The following is a 21,223-nucleotide window of genomic DNA, read 5'->3' as shown; positions in this document are numbered from 1 at the left end:
CTAAAAACTAAAGTGATCTAAAACAAATTCGACGATAAATAACGTAACTAATTATAACTTTTTCATGTGAATCTAAAATTAATAACCTAAAGTTTTTTTTTTTGTTTCATTCCTTATTCTTTTAATTATTCTTAATGCTACAAATCTAAATATATCTCATGAAATTGACCCACAATTAAGATTCAAAATCTTATAAAAACCTCTATATCTCAAGTAAATGCAAAGAATTAAAAAAAAATACAAAAAAAAACATGAAATAATAAAATTAAAAAAAATCTTGATAACTAGAAAAAAAAATCCCTGTTCGAATCCATAATAAAATGTGAGAGGAATTATAGTGCATAAATAATTTTTTTAACTACATTTTACTTCTTTACTAATTAAAAAAAATTAATTGGCTTGGAGGACTCATTGTTTCGTAGACATAAATCACTATTCACCATAATAGTATAATTATTATTTTAACCTTCCAACAAAAATCAATGAAATTACTATGAAGTTAATATAATTTTTTTCACATGAATTATTAATCATTATAAAAATCGAGAACAATTCAGTTTTTTATCTTTAAAATATATAGTATAAAAATTATATAGGTTTAAAATTAAAATTTTTAAAAGGCCCTGGTTTTTTATTTTTTTTACTTTTCTTTTAAAATATTTGTGTCAGCTTAGTATTTTTTTTTTATGTTAAAAAAATTTAAACCACAGTGTACTGTGTTCTCTTTATCCTACAAGAGATGCACAATTTAAATAAGCGATAAGCCATCAACTCTCACTTGCATAATATAATCCTTTTTACAAGTTTTCTTTTTCTTTTTTTTAAAAAAAACTTGTTCCTGTTTTTTATAAGGAGATGTCCACGTGAGATTAAAAAAATAGAAATGAAATCTAATATGAAGCAATTGTGATTATTATTTTTTGTTGGCTGATAGGGAGTGTTCTCGAGTTAGTTTAAACATCAATTGAAATTAAGTTTTTTTTCTAAAAAATTAATAATTTTTTTCTAGGTCTTAACTCTAGTATTTAAATCCAAAAATACATTTTGGGCCAAAAAAAATAAAGGGTCTGATTTATCCTCTGGGCTAAATCCATACTCTTGTGCCACATTTTTTTATATATAAAAAATAGATAATATGATATTTGGTTTTTATTTTTTTTTATATAAAAAAACAAATAAAGCAACACTTGTTATTGCGTGGTGGGATTTTTGGGATAAAAAATTATTTTTATCAATGCATTTTTATCAATAAAAGTTTTTTTTAATTACCTACTTACCTCTAAATACCCTAAAATTACATAAAATAAACTAAACTCAAAAAATCAAAATGAAACCAAATTCTTTTTTTTTTCAACCATGTTTACAAAGAAAATCTATTATTACTAAAATTTTTTTGTTTAATTATTTTTGTTGTTGAAATAGCGACAAACCATCATCATTTTTTTTTCCTTGTTTTCTTGTAATTTTTTTTTTTTAAGTTAGGAAATAAAAAATAAATAAAATAACATTTTGAATCAAAATAATTTGTAGGTTAATCGAATAATTCACATCTAAAAAAAACCAAACAATATAAGATTAAAAATTAACCCCCTTGGGTTGAATCCCCAACTAAACAAGATTTTCACAGATCGTTGGTCTTCACAATGGGCAAAAGCTGGGTGGAGAATACAGTAACGGGAAAAACAAAAAAAAAGATTCTACAAAATTTCATGTTCCCGATTTCTTAAAAATTTAATTTTCCGGTGAAAAGACAGAAAATTCTAGATACAGAGAGACATCAATAGTCACCAACCAATTTCAGAGAAGAGAATAATAATTAAAAAAAAAAAAAAAAAGAGGAATAAAATGGCATTTCTCAGGTCAGTAACAACCACAACAAAGACTGCTATAGCTGCCTTGGCTTTGCCTGCTGCCTTCGCTTTCTCATCTCTCTCCCCTTCTTCTCCAAATCCCAAACCCGAAAACCTCTTTTTCCTCTCACCATCATCTTCTCTTCTCACGTCAGCTCGCTTTGGTCTTGTAAAGAATTTGACCCAGCGTCCTTCTTCCCTTAGCATGGACACGTCAACATCAAATCAAAAACCCATCTCACAGGTTCAATTTCAACATCTGCCCCCTTTTTCGTGTCATAATCTTTCATATTGAGGTCTCAAGCTTGAATCTTTAATCATGTTTGTTTTGTTTTGCAGGATAATGGAGCCTTGCCTGAGATACTTGTAAGTTGAAAGTATTTCATTTTTCTGTTTCAGCTTTGATTTTGACATTAGTTTTTGACGATACTGGAATTTTTTTTTTTTTGTTGGTTATTTTATGATTTGGGGGATTATTTGAATGTTCATTAATGTTTTTGTTGTATTCTGTTTGTGGTCTTGCTTTGATAAATAGACAGAATTCATGGTGGATATGAAGTGTGAGGGTTGTGTTAATTCTGTCAGGAATAAGTTACAAGCTGTTAATGGTATGCGATGGCTCCTTATTTTAAATACAGTCATTGATCAGTATCAAATGAGGATTTTCTTGTCCTTTTAAGGACTCTTTACTGTTGTGCGTTGTTTTCTATCCTGAAAAAAAATAATCAGGAGTGAAGAATGTGGAGGTTGATTTGGCCAATCAAGTGGTAAGAATTCTTGGGTCTTCTCCAGTGAAGACTATGACTGAAGCTTTGGAGCAGACAGGTCGAAATGCTAGACTAATTGGCCAAGGAATCCCTGAAGGTTGGCTAGCTCAACTAGTAGTACTTTCATATTTAGCTTGATATCCCTTTCTGGTTTTTTTTTTTTTTTTGCAACTTTAATAGTTACATATCATCCGAATTTGTCTGTTTTTCAGAAGTGCCTAAACTGTACCGAGTATATATGGCACCTCACATTTACTTTTCCTAACCTGATTTTCAAACGAGGTTTCATTGCGCCATGTTGAGCATGAGTTCAACTTCTTTTAAATTTTTGATGGTCATTTTCCAAGTCCATTTTTCAACAGGTTCTTGTTTTTAGGTTTTAGATGCTTGTTTACTGAGAAACTTTTTGCTTGTGTCAAGCTAGTTCAATGGAATTTTTTTCTGTTTCTTTAGAAGATGAAGTTACATGTTTGATTGTGGGCCATTACCTCATTAAGACACTCGGCAATTATAGCTGATTTTCTGAGTTCAGCAATGCTTTGCTCATTCATTTTATGTGTGGAATCTATAAGCCCTGCCCATCACTACTATAATCAGGAAACATGATGCACTAGGTTGTCTGTGTCATATCAAAATGTAGTTACAGTTTCTTAACCTCATGCTCTGCACTTCAGACTTTTTGGTGTCTGCTGCTGTTGCCGAATTCAAAGGTCCAGATATTTTTGGTGTTGTTCGCTTCGCTCAAGTGAATATGGAACTGGCTAGGATTGAAGCCAGCTTTAGTGGAGTGTCACCTGGTAAACATGGTTGGTCTATCAATGAGTTTGGTGATCTAACAAAAGGAGCGGCAAGCACTGGGAAAGTGTTTAATCCAACAAATCAAGGAACTGAACAAGAGGTTTACATCAGCACATGCCTTCTCTGAATTTGTTTTTGCTATTATCATTTTGCCAGAAATCTTCGAGAGACAATATCAATATGATGGCACAAAGACTAATGTTTACTCCACACTTTGCTCGTATGATATTGATAACCTAACACATTTCCTGGGATTTGTGGTTTGAATTTTATTTAGCTTATATAATTTTCCTGTAGTATGTGATATAATTGAAGTTGTATAGAATTTTCTAACTGAGATTATTGTTCATCAGCCACTTGGCGACCTGGGAACATTAGATGTTGATGAGAAAGGAGATGCCTTCTTCTCGGGGACCAAACGGAAGCTAAGAGTTGCAGATCTGATTGGGAGATCAGTAGTGTTATTTGGAACTGAAGATAAATCAGATGAAGGTCTCACAGCAGCAGTAATTGCCAGAAGTGCAGGAGTTGGTGAAAATTACAAAAAGATATGCACATGTGATGGGACGATTATATGGGAATCAAGTAATAACGATTTTGTTGCCAGTAAAGTTTGATACTTTAAACAAAACCCGCACAAGTATTTAGGCACCATGTTCAGCCATTGCAGGGTTATGCATTTTACTTGTATGTTCACCGTGAGAGACGGATGGCATTTTATGAGCACATGCCTTTGTTGTAATCGCGTCAGTTATGATACAGGATGCTTTAAAAATTGAGTTAGGACACCGTCTCCTGGCTCTATAATGGGGTTTGGGTTTAAGACTTTTCAATTTGTTCGCTCCCGTGGTTGTCTTGGTAATGGACTTTTCTAATGTACTCGTAATCAGTAGCAGCTATAATATTGGATTTTGGTATTGATGCCTATGGGCTTCAGGGTGCAGTGCAGAAACAGTCCCGACCTGGAGATGCTGAGATTTTTTGACGCAGAATGCTTTTTCGCTTCTGTGAGCTGCCATTGTACAAGGTTTATTCAGGTCCAATGGAGTAGGGTACCGCTTTTAAATTCTGGGAAGGTTCCTTGTTCTTGGGTACATAAATGGACGCAATCTCTTGATAATGATTTTGCCAAGCCCATTAGCTATTCCAACGTTTGTGAATTCCATCCAAAAAATTATGAATCTACTTTTCAAGCACGAATGAAACGTATTTCAAGCACCCCTTAAAACCGAAGGCAGGAATTGCAAAACAGATTCTCGTAATCTAAATTATTCATTGATGGGATGGTGTTTCCATCAGTTAATCCAGATCTACATTGACAGCAGATTAGTTTTTAAGAGGCAAGAGTCCTCCTCCTTTAGCCATCTCATATAGAGCAATGGCCATTAAAACCTTAGCATCAGCTGTCATGCGCCAGAGTTCCTTGTATGGGACTACATGAACCTTGATCAACTCGCCGTGTTCCCGGAGGCCAGTCTCTTTTCCTTGCAGCTTTGTGATAATTTCTTTACCAACGCATCCTCTATAAAGGAACACGCTGATCTCCTCATCACATCCTCCCTATCCAAGGAAAAGCAAACAAGTCATGTGATGGTACTAGGCCAAAAAAAAAAAAGAGTAATTGAATAGCATCCTTGTCAAGTTCACTTGTTAAGCAACTTAAAGGCTGAACTACATTTCAAAAGCATATACTTTGACAAATTACATGACTGGCAAATGGTAGAATTTGAATTCATTATATGAATGCAAATGCAACAATATCCAACAAGAGCACTGATGATTTGAGCGACAAAAGTCACTGAAATCAACATAATGCAATGAACCTATTTAGACCCTTCATTATTCTAAATGAAAGTGCCAGTTCCTTTCTTTTGGACACCCAGTGACTCTCCCAAGCTCAATCTATGTTTGTTCTGATGCCAACTTCCAATGTCACAATATGAATTGAAAGCCATTTGCCAGTTGTAGTCCCTCCAATGTGGGGTTTTTTAAGGGAGAATTTGGAGCCTGTCCTATCCTTAGCAACTTTTCACGAAGCAGTGCCTAATCACTAAACCTGCACCCTCGTGCTAGCAAATCCAAGAATTTTATACCTGAGCTTGCCAGGATATAGCATGATGATCATCCACATTGATAGAAATCTAATGAATACCACTAGACACTTCTCAAACAACTCCCCAAGTAATAAAGACTCTTGGTGAGTTGGTATGCTTTGGACTAATGATAAAAATTCAGGTAGATAATTTTTTCTTCATATGCCCAAAATTCCAAAAAGTTTTCTGACTCAAATTGATGCTAGTGCTTCCAAACATCAGAATAAGATAAAAGCACAAATGCCAACTTACAGGAGAAGGAAAAACTCTGCCTCCAGTAGAAGGGTCCAGGAAGGCTGTCAGGTCAACCATGTCTCCGAGCTTCAAGTGAATACCAGTCTCCTCTTCGACCTGTAAAAACCATGGCATTAAATACATACATTAGGAACTTTAGCAACATCTAATTCTGATAAACCACACCAGACTTGTCTTTTATATTGCCTCGGCTCTTGAAGGCCTCTACATAATTGTGTACTTTTATCGGTGTTTTGCTTCTGTTTTCTTGATTAACAAAATTGCCAATGGCCTTTTTCACCAAAAAGAACTGTTTTATGTCAAAATAGAAATATACCTCACGAACTGCTGTCCCAACAAAATCACCCTTGTCAGCATCCAGCATCCCAGCAGGCAATTCCAAAACAAGCCTCCCTGTGGGTACCCTAACCTTAGACATGCATGAAAATTCATCAGGGTTTGAAAAGAGCAGCATTACAAAAGGAGCTATCATTTTAACTCGAATCTCTTGTTCATTTATATCAGTTTGCTGACAAACTCAAGGCAAATTATAATGAACACTAAAAAAGAAAAAATAAATTAAGTACCTGTTCAGTCAGAACAGCATAGGTCTCACCCTCAGAGCTCAAAAGAATTAACACAGTTACAGCAGGTCCTCGTGCGAACACTATACCTGGAATCTATGAATTTTTTAGTCCACATTGAAAGACATGGATTATATCATTCATAGCTCTGCAGGTGAAATAATAGCCTGTTGGCATGTAAAGCCCTGTATTTATGTAGCTCATGGGAAACTGAACTAATGAATCAAAATAGAATATCCACAAGTTTAGTAATGATTAAACATAATCAAAAGCCCAAAGATTTCCATGAACCAGGCTCGATGCAAGAACCAAATGTATTGGGAAAAAACTATGCTTTCAAGTCATGGAAGGAGAAAGTAAAATACCTTCTGTCCAGTCTCCTTTTCGAAAATATCTGCTTTGAATTTTAAAAAACCGATTCGCTGTCCAAACATATCCACTCCCTGTCATCAATGGCACATAAACTAAAACTAGAATAAATTAAGGATTAAGAGGGGGCAATCCTGCTAGGTTACCATATAAGATGGGTCATACAAAAACCATAATTTGAAAAACCAAGAACAGTTTATTTTAGAGCAGCCACTATGAAGTGCAAGAATATTAAAAATAAACTCTCCACAACATAATCTCTTTTCTTTTTAAGCAATCTCTGAAAAAAGCCAGTCATCTTTAACCATGTTAAAGCAAGAGACTTTGCAATGCATTTTAGTTCAACCAAAAAAGATAGAACTTGCTTTTAATTAAAGCTTCAGAAAAGAGGAATTCAACAAAAACATTTTTTTTCCAATTTCAACTAAACATTTATTTTCTTGAGCAGCCAAGAAAGAACGAGAACGAGAAGAAAGAGCAACCTGAACAAGTACTTGTTTTAATAAGAATGACCCAGTAGCTAATATCCCATTTTCAGATTCCAGGTTTTTTAGCCACTGCTTGAATAATGAAGATTCAATAGCAGTCCTGCAATACCAAAAAAAGAGGTGAGAACTTTATTTTTAATTTCTTTGATATTTTCAATAAAGAAACAATAGAAAGACAAAGGTTGAAAATTTTGATTCACCTGAACTGAGAATCAGAGACACCCGGTGCAGCAATGATTTTAATGGGTTGACCGAGTTGTGTTGGCAAGGTGAGTGAGTGAGTCAGGGGCTGAGATGACTCGGATGACATATTGAAACAAAAGGGTCTTCTTGGTTTTCTGGTTTGGTTAAGTATTGAGAGTGAGAGAGACGACCCCAAAAGGAGGCGCTTTGGGACTCTGAGGAGAGACATGGGAGGAGCTTGAAGATGAAGACGATGATTTGTGGCTTTTTATACGCACGTGTGACTGTCTCGTGTATGACATGGGAGGAGCTTGGTTAAGTATATTTGCCTGTCCTTCGTTGGTTCGGACTATTTTTTTTTGGAATTTAAAAATAAAATTAAGAGTATAAATTTTTTTCTATATCATCATAAAATTTAATTAAATAGATTTATTTTAAAAACTGTTAACCAATTCTTTATCTAGTTTGAGTTTCAAATTAAACTATATAAGAACTGATTTAAAATAAATTATTTAATTTAATAGATTTAAAAACAACTTGGATAACTAGTAAAAACATGACATAGTTTTAAAAAAAAATTAAGACAATAATTTTTTTTTATTTTAAAACGATGATAGATTGGATCGACCTCGATCACATTACGATCTAGGTCATGGACTTCAATGAGTTTAATAATTTTGTTTATTTTTTAAACCCTTCAGGCAATGTCAATTCAAGGATTTTATTTTTAAATTATAGTTTAGATTGTTGATTTATAAATTAACTCATTTAGTTCAACGTGCTTTCAAAATGTTTTTCAAACTATTATTTTAAATGTTTTTGTTTGTAAAAACATCAAGTTGATGCTTTTTATGGGCTTTTTAATGGTTTTGATGTAATGATATAAAAAATAACTAAAAATATTATTTTGATGTATTTTCAATTTAAAAACACTTTTGCAATAACAATATGCACCACATTACCAAACACACACGCTTAAACCTTAGACCAAGTCTACACCAATTAAGTCTTACTAGATCGTTACTCTACTCTATACTGAGGGTTAGATCAATTTTTTTTAATGTAAAAAGAAAGTTCGAGTGTTGTTAACTTTTTTTTAGTAGAAAAAAATTCAAACCATATAAGGACTGACTTGATACGACTTGGTCGACTTGACAGATTTAAAGGCAACTCAAATGACAAGTAAAAACATGATTTGACTCTAAAAAAATTCAAATGATATAATTTTTCAAAAAATATAGAAATAATAAAATATTGGATCGATCTAAATCAACTTAAGTTAACCAACCAAATCCATAACCTAAGTTATGAGTCCATAATAACCCCATAAAAATAAATCGAAACAAATTACAAAACTTAATTTTCTAATGTTGAATGATAAAATTGAGAAAAATCAATGAAAAAAACACAAAAAAGCAACCCGAGTTAACTTAGGTTAACTCATTAAAGCCATAATCTCAATTTTGAGACTAAAATAACTTTATAAAAAACAAATTGAAAAAATAACCATAATGAACTAAAATTACATTACAAAACCCTGGATAGTGCTTCGAGAAGTGGTGGTTAGTAAAAGCCATCTTTTTAAGTAATGTTTATTAGTGTGGTAGCGGTTACTTTTTAAAGTGTTTTTTGCTTGAAAATTTGAAATTGAGAGATGAAATTGAAAACTAAAAACATTTGCATAAAATGGTTAAGAAAAAAAATTATAAATAAGGATCAAAATAGAAAAAATAACACATGATAAATTAGAATTGGATGATGAAATTGAAAAAAAAATTTAATTTATAAAAGGACAAATGACAAAAATTAAAATCCAAAATGATATGTACTAAATCTGAAGGAAATCCGTGGGATTAGTCGAAGTACACGCAAGCTGGCCCGGATACCCATATTAAACTAAAAAAAAAAAATCCGAAGGAAATAAATCAAAGGGCATCTTTCAAATTTTGGAGGGCGAGTCGTGAGAACCAAGGAGCAGAGAGAAAAGGAAAAACTAAAGAAAGAGTTGTCACCACCAAATTAAAGATCTATTTACGACACATGTCATATAGTGATTGAGGGGTCGTCAATAGAATTCAGACACCACCCTGGAAGCCATCATTTTGCCACTAGGCTTAAAGACTGCAACCATCTTCCCGCACTGATACGTTAGCCATTTTTTTAATATTTATTAATTATTAAAAGACAAATTTACCTCTCATCCAACTTAATAATAGCACAAAAAGCCAATGTGAAAAAGCAAAAAACAACAGTAGATTAAATTTAATTTTCGTTGACTTTTAAGTGCAGTCATGTAAAAGCATCTTGCATTTAAATGTGAAAAAACATAAATGCCCCTAAATGCCCTGCTTAAAATCATCTTGCATTTTCCTTTTCTTTTTTCTCTAAGGGTATTTTTATATTTTTACTGTTAAAGAAAGGATAAAAAATCCTTACTACCCCCATCAGATAGACCGAATAATTTTTTCACGAGGAACAAAACTGTAATCTCACTCTTACAGCATGAATATAGAGCAACAATAATGTGCACCACCGTGCTCAACCCTTCTTTATTTTTATTTTGTTATGTTATTATTGAGCACAAACACTGACCCAACAATCAATCGGTGATCAGCCCCGAATATAATCCTACGCGTGACAAAAGTGATTCTCTTTCTGATTGATATATATATATATATATATTAAAACATGGGCATCTTATCTTAAGTGCGTTTTTCCTTAATAGACCAGCCAATGAAACGTAAGAAACATGATTCGCATGATTACAATCGAGTCTGATGCTTGCTTATTAAAGATACTAGGAAACTCAGCAGGAGATGTCAATATGCTTCTACAGAATCCATGGTAATTGGTTGAGCCTTCAGCAAGGTGAGGCCAAACTTATCATCCATGTTTAAGTTCTCTGGTTATTGGAATGGCTCGCAGTGGTTGAGCCTTCAGCAAGGTGAGGCCAAACTTGTCATCCATGTTTAAGTTCTCTGGCGTGACCCCATCTGCAAGCTTCCAGTCAAACGATAGAATAAGCGAACCCAACATCAAAGGTAGCATTCTCATAGCCAATGGTAATCCTGGGCAAATTCGCCTTCCGCTACCAAATGGAATAAACTCAAAATTCTGGCCTCGGTGATCAATACCAGATTCCAAAAATCTCTCTGGAACAAATGAGTTTGGATCTTCCCACATGCTTGGGTCTCTCCCTATGGCCCAGACGTTGACCAGTACCTGTGCATTTTTTGGGACCGTGAAGCCACCTATTTCTGCATCTGCTCCTGCTTTGTGAGGGAGTAAGAAAGGAACTGCTGGGTGCAGCCTTAAAGTTTCCTTAATAACTGCTTGCAAGTAAGGTAACCGAGTGATATCTGATTCCTCAAGCAGGTTTCCCTCGCCAATCGTCCTCTCCAGCTCTGCTCGAGCTTTCAATAAAGTCTTGGGACTGTGGAGTAGTTCTGCCATTGCCCATTCTAGTGTGCTTGAAGTCGTATCAGTCCCAGCGCCGAAGAGATCCTGTTGCACAATTGAGTCAAATAGAAGCCCAAAAAGGGATGTAGCCAAGAACATGTGTTTGATGCAAAGCAGATAAACGGAATGCACAAAAAACAGTACAAAAATTGAAAGACACGCAGAAGAGACGGGATATAATTAATAAAGGAGTACTAACCAAAAAGAAGTGCTTTATACGAGTTGCATCCATCTCTTCATTGTTCACTTCACTGATTGTGAGAAGAGTATCTAACATGTCATCGAGTGGGATATAGCCCTTCACTTTTCTTAACTGCAGCCTTTCAATGATTAAACGATCGAAGAGATCAAATACCTTTCCAAAATGAATTGCCGTGCGACGCCTTATACCTTGTGGATCAATCCTCCGGAGTAAAGGGAAATAATCTACCAAGTTCGGTTTTCCTGCCTCATCCATGATACAGCTTATATGCTCCTTAAACTCCCTTGCAATATCGGAGCTCAAATCGGTCAAATCCAGCGACAAAACAGTATTGGACAATGCATTAAGTGTAGCTGTGAAAGCAGCCTGGCGAAGGTCCACTGCCTCACCTACAAGGCAACGTTCTTGAACCTCAGCTAGGAGATCTTGAACTTTCTTACGCCTAAGGTCCTGGTTCGCATCGAGCTTCTGGGAGGTAAAAATATGGGAGTTGCATATCTTGCGAAGGTTTCTCCAGCGCGTTGCAACTGGCAACCAAGCTATACCAGCTTCGTGATGATCTAAAGCACGAGCTGCATCGACAACGGTCCGATTACAGAAGGTGAGGTCGTGCTTTTGGAGGACTTCTTTGGCCATTGTTGCTGAAGATACTACAATAGTGGTTACTTGCCCAAGTTTTAGACTCATCAATTGGCCATGAGTCTTGGCAAGCTTAGCCAAGGACTTGTGGGGTTTATCACCAAGATCCAAGAGGTTCCCTACAATTGGCAAACGCGATGGACCTGGTGGAAGCTTGCCTGATTTTCTTTTGCTTCTTCTTAAAATATAATCAAGGGATTGAATAACGGCAAAGGTCAGAAGAAAGTATAGCAAAACACTGATAAAGAAGTTCATCTCTCTCTCTTTAACGCCAATTTGGGAGACTGTCTGTACTTCAATGTAAACCAGATTATAGAAAACAACTGTAATAAAGGTCCCACTTTTATAGCCATAGCATTCACTAACCTTTTCGAAAAAGGGGAATTGAAGAATATTTTACATAAAACAGATCTAGATCTCTTTGTATATGAAAAAAAAATCTTTTTTTTTTTTGTTAATTCTTTTAGAAATATCACTACCAATTTAATAGTTTCCTGACAATAATTTTTGTTGATATTTACACTCAGTACATATATTATCGAAGACTTATAAACAAAAATAGTTTATCAAAAAAAACTCTTGTCAGTAATTTATGGACTACTAGTGAATCCGTTGATAATAAATATACCGATATATTTATAAATAAACAAAACATGAACAAAAAAAATTTATCACTTTTATTTCGTCGGATGCTTCATCGGTAAATTTAACATATCACCGACAGGAAAACCGTATGTAACGTTATTAGTGTTTTTATTTGTTCGTCGGTGTATTCATGATAAATATAATATATCACCGATAAAATATCATTTGTAATTCTGTTGGTGAGTTAACAATAGCAATGACATTTGCACTAATTCATTTATAACTCTCTGAAATATACCGACGATCTAGTTCCGTTGATAAAACCATCAGTAATAGTGGCATTTGCAACAATTATTTTCTAACTCTCTGGAATATAACAACGGTGATATGTCGTCGGTAACCCCATCAGTAATATTTTAAAAATATATATTTTTAAAAAATATATATTGAACAAAAGTAGAAAAATAATTGAAATAAAATAAATTAGTATAAAAATAAAATATTTATTATAAATTTATACATTTGTATGTTCAAATATAATAAATCTAAAATAAAGGCTCATGACTGATTGTGAGCATCCAACAATCAAAACACTACGATTCCTCAACAAGTTCTTGGTCGTAGTGTTAGAGAGTTCGTACACTCGATTTTTATCGAGTCCACTGGACGATCCTGCCTCTAATCATAAATTCAAATCGATATCCGAATAGGTCGAAGGATTGTCCATGTATCTCTCCTTCCAGCGGCTATTATATTGTATCTCTCCTTCCAGCGGCTATTTATGTATCATGGAAATAAAAAATAAATTCATTAAATTCAAGGAAATAATAACTTAAAAAAAAAAATTGATAACCAACATACCACAAAGTACTGAGCTCGGCTATTAACAAATTGTTGCACCCTTTTTTGATGGTCATCACTCCACACATGCGATTCAACAAAAAGCTCTATTAAGCTTGGCTCGTGTCCAAAAACCATAGCTTGCAATAAAAAAATGTTGTCAGTTAAATACATTTATATAAAAAACAGATGTAATAAAAAATGCTACCATCTGCTTCGCATGCGAAACTAACAGAACAAAGTCGTCGATGTGCATGGTAACGGAACTGTGAACACGCTAGTTTTGACTCTCTGTACCGGACTGTAACCGTCAAGTAAAACACGAGGACATCATGTGTTGAATGTATTATGCTCATACAACCTCTGAGACATACGCTGGTATGAAATTCTTCCAAACTGTCACGTCATTCTAGTCTGGAAGCTCTCTTTCTTTCACATATTTTTTTAGTTTTTTTTTGCGCCTCATATAAAAAATCATGCAACTTATATGGTACAAATTAATTATCAATTTGTAAATGAAAAATAAAATTTTAATATTTAGAATAAAAAAAATTATCTTGAATTGGATCTTACCTAATTGCAACATAATTCTCTCAAACTCTCCTCGTAATATTATTATCAGCTCTCTCCCATTCAAATTTTCCCTTGAAGTAAAGATTTATAAAAAAATAATTTCAGTAATTTTAATAAACGGTCCAAATTAACATAATTTTTTTTAAGTTAATACTAACCTTGAACCTTGAAAACCATGCATTGACCCGCGGTTTCCACTCAGGATGTTTGGAAACATGGCTCCATTGAAACAATGGAATTTTCATCGATGATTTAAAGGTCGATGTTATTGTTCTTACAGCCTCAATGTTTGTAAACCTGGAATTGCATTCGTTAAATGATATTATTTTTTCAAAAATTATTAAACATGTCATCGTTAAAGCAAAACAAACTTACATTGAAAGGTTATTCTTCCACTTGACCTTGTACTTGTGAGTAAATAGATCCTATTGTGAAGGGAACCCGCGTCGATGCTGCAACATCACACTCGACGAGACTGCATTATGAGTCGATGTCTGTGCTTCAAGTGCCTATTATTGGTCGATACCTAATGACTCATAGTCGTTTGCATTGTTGCTAGAATACAATTTCTCTCAGGCATCTACACAAATTAACAGATAAAAGAAATTTAAATGATTCCTATTTTTTAAAAAAACCTCGGCAGCATCTCTCATATACGGGAGACTACCCAAAATTTTTAAACATACAAATACACAACATATATGTCATAAACCAGTTGATTTTATTCAATTTCTTCTAACAATTTAGCAAAATACTGCAAAAAGTATTACAATAATTGTCATGACTAATTGCATCATCTCAAATCTTTCCTTATACTCATAAAAAGTCATGGAAATCATGGTCTTAACTAAAAAAAAACCTTGTAGAGTTAAAGATTTTAATCAGGTTTGCCCTAATGCAAAAAATGTTTATTAAAGAGTCCATACCCTAAAGACTGATTCTAGTTATTACTTGAGGAGTAAGTTCACTATCTAGTCTCAAAATGGTCTATGATTTGCCTAGTGACCACCTTTCAAGAAGTCAGTGTATGGGCTTACAAAGAATGGTTGGGGCATAGTGTAACCACCATTACCAAGTAAAACGCTCATCTCATAGTTAGATGTTTCACAAATCTGAACCCCAAATAAAAGTCATGAGGCAGATCGCTACTCCACACCTAACCTAGAATTGGGTTTATTGAAAAATTAAAATGCATGAAGGTATTAATTCATTCCTGATGTACTTATGCATGAGCAGTAATTAAAAATGCATGCTAAAGCAGTATGAAAAAAATACATGCCAAAATTAAATTAAACAGAAGAACAAAAATAAATAGGCAAACAATCAAACAAATAAAGCTATTAAATAGTATTGAACAATGTGGAAAATTGTTCATCTTGTAATCAAAAGATTTGGGATTCAATTAGTTGTAAGTTTTGCGACAATAAATATTGACGATGTTACCTGCAAGGAATTCAATAATGTATCGGTTTATGATATTACAAGAGATAAAATATTTGAAATAATGACATGTTAAGTAGTATATTTACTAAATAAAAGGTCTTAGTTCATTGTAGTCAAATAACACATAATTATATGCTTGTTTGAATTCTATTTCTGATAAATATCTTCTTCTCATGATATTTTTTAGTACAGGTCATCTAGGATGGAAGAATATTGACAAGTTCTCACTCGAAGACACTTTCCCACCATCGTTATGCGTTGGAACATGATTGATTCTTGTTGTCAATTGAGGCTTGAAATAGTACAAGATAAATGTTGAGATCTCTTTAACAATATAGGATTTACATATCAAAGCCGCAAGTTGTGCTTTGTTTTTTACTTTTCTTTTAAGGTTGAACAAGTACCTGCATTGAATTACATGAATGTTTTGAAATATACAAAAAAAGACAATAAAATTTTAATTACGATGCATGTGTAAACCCTAACCTCTCGAATGGATACATCCATCTATATTAGACTGGGCCTCCAATTTTTGCCTCAAATGGTAAATGTATGGGTAGATGCTCCATCAAGTTAAAAAAATAATAGAGAAAACATCATCTCTATTTTGTATATTGTTTGGACGATATTCGTTTCAAACCTCTTTATATGTTATGTCTGTAACTTGTTGGAGTATATATCTCTAAAGAAAAGATCGATCTCCGTGAGTGTATCTCATATCCCCTTTAACAATAAATCCTGGTAAGCTAATGAAATGAGTGTTTGCAGCATAAACATATGGCAGTCATGGCTCTTCATTCCATCCAATCTACAATCCTTCAAATTCACTAACCTTGGTATGCTCGAGGCATGTCCATCAGGAAAACACAAACTTTTAAGTCATTTATAGACAAGTAATTGCGTATTCTTGTCTAAGGCAAAATTGGCTTTGGACTTTGCGACCCGTGACCCAACATAAACCAACTCCATATTTTTATGGTGACAAAACAAAGCTATATTCATTTTAGCCTTGATGTTTTCCTCTGTCTTCCCCTTCACATCCATAACCATGTTGAAAATGTTCTCAAACACGTTCTTTTCTATATGCATGGCACCAATGTTATGGCAGATGAGATTAGTCTTCCAATAAGGAAGCTTCTAGAAAATACTTCGTTTTACCATATTGTGAGTCAAACCAAAACCATGAAACTTTTGCTTACCGGATTCAAAGCCAAACATAATATCACCGTACTCCGGCACCATATTATACAATTCTTCACCTGAAAGAAGTGACAATGCAATATCCATCAACTCTGCCAATAAAGAATTCATTTTTGTTCTTTCTGAACTTGTGATTAGTTGGAAAGAACAATTGGTGGCAGTTAAAAAAAGACACTTTACCACCATTTGTTAGCATGAATGCCATGTTATTTTTCATATAGTATAGACATGCTAGTTTTCTCTGCATGCTCCAACCAGAAACCATTTCATAAGTTGAAAAATCATTGATAATCCACATCAAAACTGCCTTCATCAGAAAATTTTCTTTCCTCAGTACATCATAAGTCAAAGCCCTAGATGACCAGAACTACTTCAACTCATCAATCAACGGTCAAAAACAAACATCTATATTCTGACCTGGACTAAAAACATGAATTCCGGCCTAATACACATCCCCGATGACAAGTTGTAAACCATGAGTATCATTAGCCAATAAGAATAAGGAGCAGAAAATAACCTGAATAGATTGAATTCGTTTATACATAACCCAAGATGCAGTGATGCGGGTCAATCAACGGTCAAAGACAAACATCTATATTCTGACCTGGACTAAAAACATGAATTTCGGCCTAATACACATCCCCGATGACAAGTTGTAAACCATGAGTATCATTAGCCAATAAGAATAAGGAGCATAAAATAACCTGAATAGATTGAATTCGTCTATACATAACCCAAGATGCAGTGATGCGGGTTAATAACATCTATATTTTCACGATTATATTTTTTTACTCGATGTCAAAAAACACGTTAATAACATTACACATTAATTATTTTATGTTAGAAAAAAATTAGTCAACCTGCAGTGAAGTGAGTTGAATAGACGTGTTAATACTTTGTTTTTTTTGCGTTTATTGACACAAATAATTCTCGATGTATTTAATTAAATGCATACATATGTTTTTTTATATACTTAATTTTTTTAAAAAAAACATATTTGAAAAAGTTGCATTTTTTTTTCACTAAAAAAATTATTCGATCCATTTTATAATAGTATGCAGCGACTTGTATGATTTTCCTATTATTATTATCTAATTAATACGATGGTATCAGGTGAAGATTCTAATTGAATCAATGAATTTATAAATTTTTTTTCTACGAGAAGGGACATATTTGTCAACCCCTATAAATAACACGCACTCCTCCTCGTGGAAGAGACATTATTACCCTGAACAAAACTTTGATGATTTTGTCAAGATATACTAACCGTTGTAAATAACACATCATTTAGCTGATGTGGACTTGTTCTAAATTAACAAGCTCATTTTCGTACATAAAGATCTTCTCGATTAAGTTTCAGCCATACCATTAGTCAACGCTCACCCACCATCAGCTCATCAATAATTCAAGGATTCAGGACGTTCATGCTTAGCTGTCCTGTTTGTAAAATAATTTGTGGAAATCGTATCACAAGCTGTTGCTAATGAGATTGAAATAATTTCTTTTTTAAAAAATTAATTTAAAAAATAAAACTAATGTCAAATGATTAAAAAAAAAGTAAAAAAATAAAATTGTCAGCCTATGTTAACTTTTCAAACCCTTGACCCCAAGTCATTAAATGTAAAGCCCAATCCCCAACCAATTAAATGTTAAAGGTTGAAATTGAAAAAAAAAATTCAATTACACAAAAGGATACATAACCAAAAACAATAACTAAAAGAGCAAAGATAAAAATTGAAATAAAAAATAAATTAAAGTACAACTATGAATTTTTGAATGAAGAGTGAAACTGAAAATAAATAAAAAAATTATACAAAAGAATCAAGAAAAAAATTAGAAATAAAAATAATAAAGACCACATTGAAAAAAAACATGTAACAAATTGAGATTGAAGGATTAAATTGATAACAAATAAAACTTTTATAAAAGAGCCAAAAACAAAAATTAAAAATCAAAATAATAAAAATCGAAGTTGAAATATTAATAATTAAAAAGAAAATTCTGAAATTTTAAATGGTAGCGTGATTTTAAATTTTACCGCAACCACATGCCAAAAAATTATTTTTTTAAAATAAAAAATATTTCAAAAAACAATTACAATACCAGTCTCAAATAAAAACTGATGTATTAGCAGGGAGAAATCGTGATGTGTTTTTAAGTTTACGTCATAAATGCTAGAAAGAACGTATAGCTTTCCATGATTCCTCCCGCACTTCACTGCTGATAGCATTTGAAGACATGAAATTACATGTGCAGATTGTAATGAAGATAAATAAAAAAAATTCAGGAGTTCAAGGCGTTAATTTAGAAATGAAAAAAAAATGTAATTTTAATTCAGCCCCCTTTTTGATAACTTTTTTATTAGGACGGATAATAAGTTTTTTTTATTTTTTAAAGGACATTGGAGGGGTTAAAAAGGTTCTAAGTGGCCAGCCATGTACTGTAGAGAAATGAAAGTGATTTTTCTTGATAACTTTTATAAATTGTGTTATGAATGATGATTTTTGAGTTTTGGAATCTTGGAGTTCTTAATGGATGCTTTGCATTTTTTCATGAAGTATTCTGCTCTGATATTAGTATTCTCCACCACTTGGATTGTGATTTGAAAATTCTTATCTACGACATGATAGGTAATATTAGTGGTTTTTTTTTTGAAGTGAATTTTATTTGGATGTTTATTAAAATAATATTTTTTTATTTTTTAAATTTTTTTAATATCAAACAAAACAATACAAAAATAAAAATAATAATTTTAAACAAACAAAAATCCAAAATTTGCACAGAAGGCACTACCAAACGAAGGGTGAATATTCATATTGGTCCTACCGGCTCTCTGTCACCGCCAGATAAACGCGTGTAGTTCTGACAAAACCTGAACAAAACCTGACATGTCAACAGACTTTCAGTCTCACTTTACTCTCTCTCTCTTAAATAGGTGGGCATGTAAAGACAAGCCAGTACGTTTGTCATTTCTGTTGCCGCTACATTGCTAGGTGTTTATTCAAAGCACTTGTTTTATAGCGGTTAAGTGAAAGGAAAAGGCTTTGTTGCAGACAAGAGAAGATACTACTGTTCAATTTCTGACTTTGAGATCAATTGTTGCTGCAGCTTGCATAGAAGATTTCATTGCAACATCTTTCTTTCACTCGGCTGACTCGGTCTGTTTTATTGGGCCAATTTTGATGCCCATTACCATGAAATGGAGTCTCAAGCCCCACCTCCCAAATTTGCCCGTCTTTCAAACTCTAGTATGCACTTACTCTTCTATTTTCCAATTTCTCTCCTTTTCAATCAAACAAGTCTAACTAACAATGCCGTTCACAATTTCTTTTCATCTTTTTATTTGCTTTAATTTCTAGGGACTAGGCTTGCAAGTGGTTGGAACGTGGAGAGAAATAGGCGCGATGGTGAATCTGGGTCACCTCCAATTGGGCTAGGGCTTGAACTTGGACGCGGTGGGTCTAGTCAAAGACCAATAATCAGCTGCAAAAAACCTTATGGGTTCACCGTTCTTCAACTGCAGGAGCTACAACTGCAGTCTCTTATCTATACGTATATCCAAGCTGGATTTCCTGTACCTTACCACCTTGTTTTACCTATATGGAGAAGTGTTGCTACTTCCCTTGGTGGTCTCAGTTCAAGGTTGTACCAACTCTACCCTAGTCGTAAGTCCCCAATAACTCTATCTTCTTCTCTCTCTCTCTCTTTTTTCCTACGAATATCTTTCACTCAGTCACTACGAAATTAATGATGCTGGATACTTGTCTTCTTTTCATGAATACTTGATCGTTAACTAATTTACGATGTAACTAATTTTCTTAATCTTTAAAAGAGATTTTTTTTTTTTTTTGTGGGGTTCTAGTTATGGGGTGCAACCCATTATACTTGGCATATAAGAATGGAATGGACCCTGAACCAGGGAGATGTAGGAGAACAGATGGAAAGAAATGGAGGTGTAGCAAAGAGGCTCTCCCATATCAAAAGTACTGTGACAGGCACATACACAGAGGACGCCAGCGTTCAAGAAAGCTTGAGGAATCTGCTTCCCATGGTAATTCCAGCACAGACCTCTCCATTTCCCTCCCTGCTGGAATCAGTGGTGCTAGCGCCTAGTAGTGGTCATCTCCTTCCAAGATGTCGTTTCTCTCCAAAGAGTGTTTTTCATGGAGACACGCAAGGAAAAATGAAATAATTGTCGTTTAGTTTTGTCTTAATTATCAAAATTACTCGTGTTAATAATTCGTTTAACGCTATATAAATTGCAAAAATGGCTGAATTAAAGTTAACTTGATTTTATAATCGGATATGTAAGATGTACGCACATACTGCTTCAATATCGTATGAGAAGGGCATGAGTCTTAGCCCAAGTTCCCAACCATGAGACCCATTGTTCTCAAGAATGGCTCGTGGGTCCATAGAGGTCAGTCTCGATAGTAACCAGCACCAACATTTCTCAGGGGCCACACGTAACATTGCTGATGCAGCATGTATCCATCCAACCTTCTCTGAGCATAGAAGTTTCGGTCAAATCTCGTTCTGACTCTACAATAATCAGAGAGATAAAGTATAGATACATTAAATATGAGTATGCTGTTTAGCCATTTGTCATGCAAGAGATTGGTTCAAGGATTGTCATCATTTGTACAAGCTCAAAACACCTAGAATAGAAATCAAGGCTTTAATTTGTTCTCAGGTAGCCCTAAACTATAGGTGGTATCTGTGTCTCTTCCCCTGCATTGAACAGACAACGTAGATTCAAAACTACATCTACAGTCTTGAACCTCGAGGTAAAAAACTCCATCTTCATCCTCCCCATATTTTACAACTAGACACTTGCGGTTCCAATCATGTTAATTTCTTTGTTTGAAATTTTTTTAGAGTATTGATTTGAATTCCAAACAGAATTCAATTGATAA

The 21,223-nt window shown here is 33.7% G+C and overlaps 4 protein-coding genes across 6 annotated transcripts; 2 read left to right on the top strand and 2 right to left on the bottom strand.

Moving 5' to 3' along the window:
- Positions 1–1,778: 1,778 nt before the first annotated feature.
- LOC7465821 (copper chaperone for superoxide dismutase, chloroplastic/cytosolic) lies at positions 1,779–4,336 on the top strand. The gene is made up of 6 exons (XM_002304414.4): positions 1,779–2,094; positions 2,190–2,216; positions 2,386–2,458; positions 2,580–2,714; positions 3,292–3,515; positions 3,769–4,336. The coding sequence occupies exons 1-6, from the start codon at positions 1,846–1,848 to the stop codon at positions 4,030–4,032; spliced, it is 972 nt and encodes a 323-aa protein (XP_002304450.1). The 5' UTR covers positions 1,779–1,845; the 3' UTR covers positions 4,033–4,336.
- A 279-nt stretch (positions 4,337–4,615) lies between these two features.
- On the bottom strand, positions 4,616–7,676 carry LOC7465820 (nudix hydrolase 14, chloroplastic). Of its 2 annotated transcripts, XM_002303511.4 has the most exons (7): positions 7,384–7,673; positions 7,178–7,283; positions 6,692–6,769; positions 6,330–6,422; positions 6,080–6,172; positions 5,761–5,859; positions 4,616–4,975 (listed from the first exon to the last, which is right to left on the bottom strand). In XM_002303511.4, the coding sequence occupies exons 1-7, from the start codon at positions 7,593–7,595 to the stop codon at positions 4,742–4,744; spliced, it is 915 nt and encodes a 304-aa protein (XP_002303547.2). In that variant the 5' UTR covers positions 7,596–7,673; the 3' UTR covers positions 4,616–4,741. The 2 variants fall into 2 exon arrangements, with proteins under 2 accessions (XP_002303547.2, XP_024453843.1); XM_024598075.1 differs by lacking the exon at positions 6,080–6,172 and having other exon boundaries at positions 7,384–7,676.
- Positions 7,677–10,063: 2,387 nt separating this feature from the next.
- On the bottom strand, positions 10,064–12,002 carry LOC7479240 (geraniol 8-hydroxylase). The gene is made up of 2 exons (XM_002303510.4): positions 11,025–12,002; positions 10,064–10,870 (listed from the first exon to the last, which is right to left on the bottom strand). The coding sequence occupies exons 1-2, from the start codon at positions 11,919–11,921 to the stop codon at positions 10,250–10,252; spliced, it is 1,518 nt and encodes a 505-aa protein (XP_002303546.4). The 5' UTR covers positions 11,922–12,002; the 3' UTR covers positions 10,064–10,249.
- A 7,261-nt stretch (positions 12,003–19,263) lies between these two features.
- LOC18097029 (growth-regulating factor 10) lies at positions 19,264–20,593 on the top strand. 2 transcript variants are annotated; one of them, XM_024598384.2, is made up of 3 exons: positions 19,264–19,555; positions 19,667–19,972; positions 20,227–20,593. In XM_024598384.2, the coding sequence occupies exons 1-3, from the start codon at positions 19,507–19,509 to the stop codon at positions 20,418–20,420; spliced, it is 549 nt and encodes a 182-aa protein (XP_024454152.1). In that variant the 5' UTR covers positions 19,264–19,506; the 3' UTR covers positions 20,421–20,593. The 2 variants fall into 2 exon arrangements, with proteins under 2 accessions (XP_024454152.1, XP_006385746.1); XM_006385684.3 differs by having other exon boundaries at positions 19,274–19,555; positions 20,170–20,593.
- The last annotated feature ends 630 nt before the right edge of the window (positions 20,594–21,223 follow it).

Source organism: Populus trichocarpa, chromosome 3 (genome assembly GCF_000002775.5).
Source record: "Populus trichocarpa isolate Nisqually-1 chromosome 3, P.trichocarpa_v4.1, whole genome shotgun sequence".
Classification (NCBI taxonomy): Eukaryota; Viridiplantae; Streptophyta; class Magnoliopsida; order Malpighiales; family Salicaceae; genus Populus; species Populus trichocarpa.
Note: the sequence above shows the minus strand (reverse complement) of the source record. Positions and strands in the feature narration are given on the sequence as shown.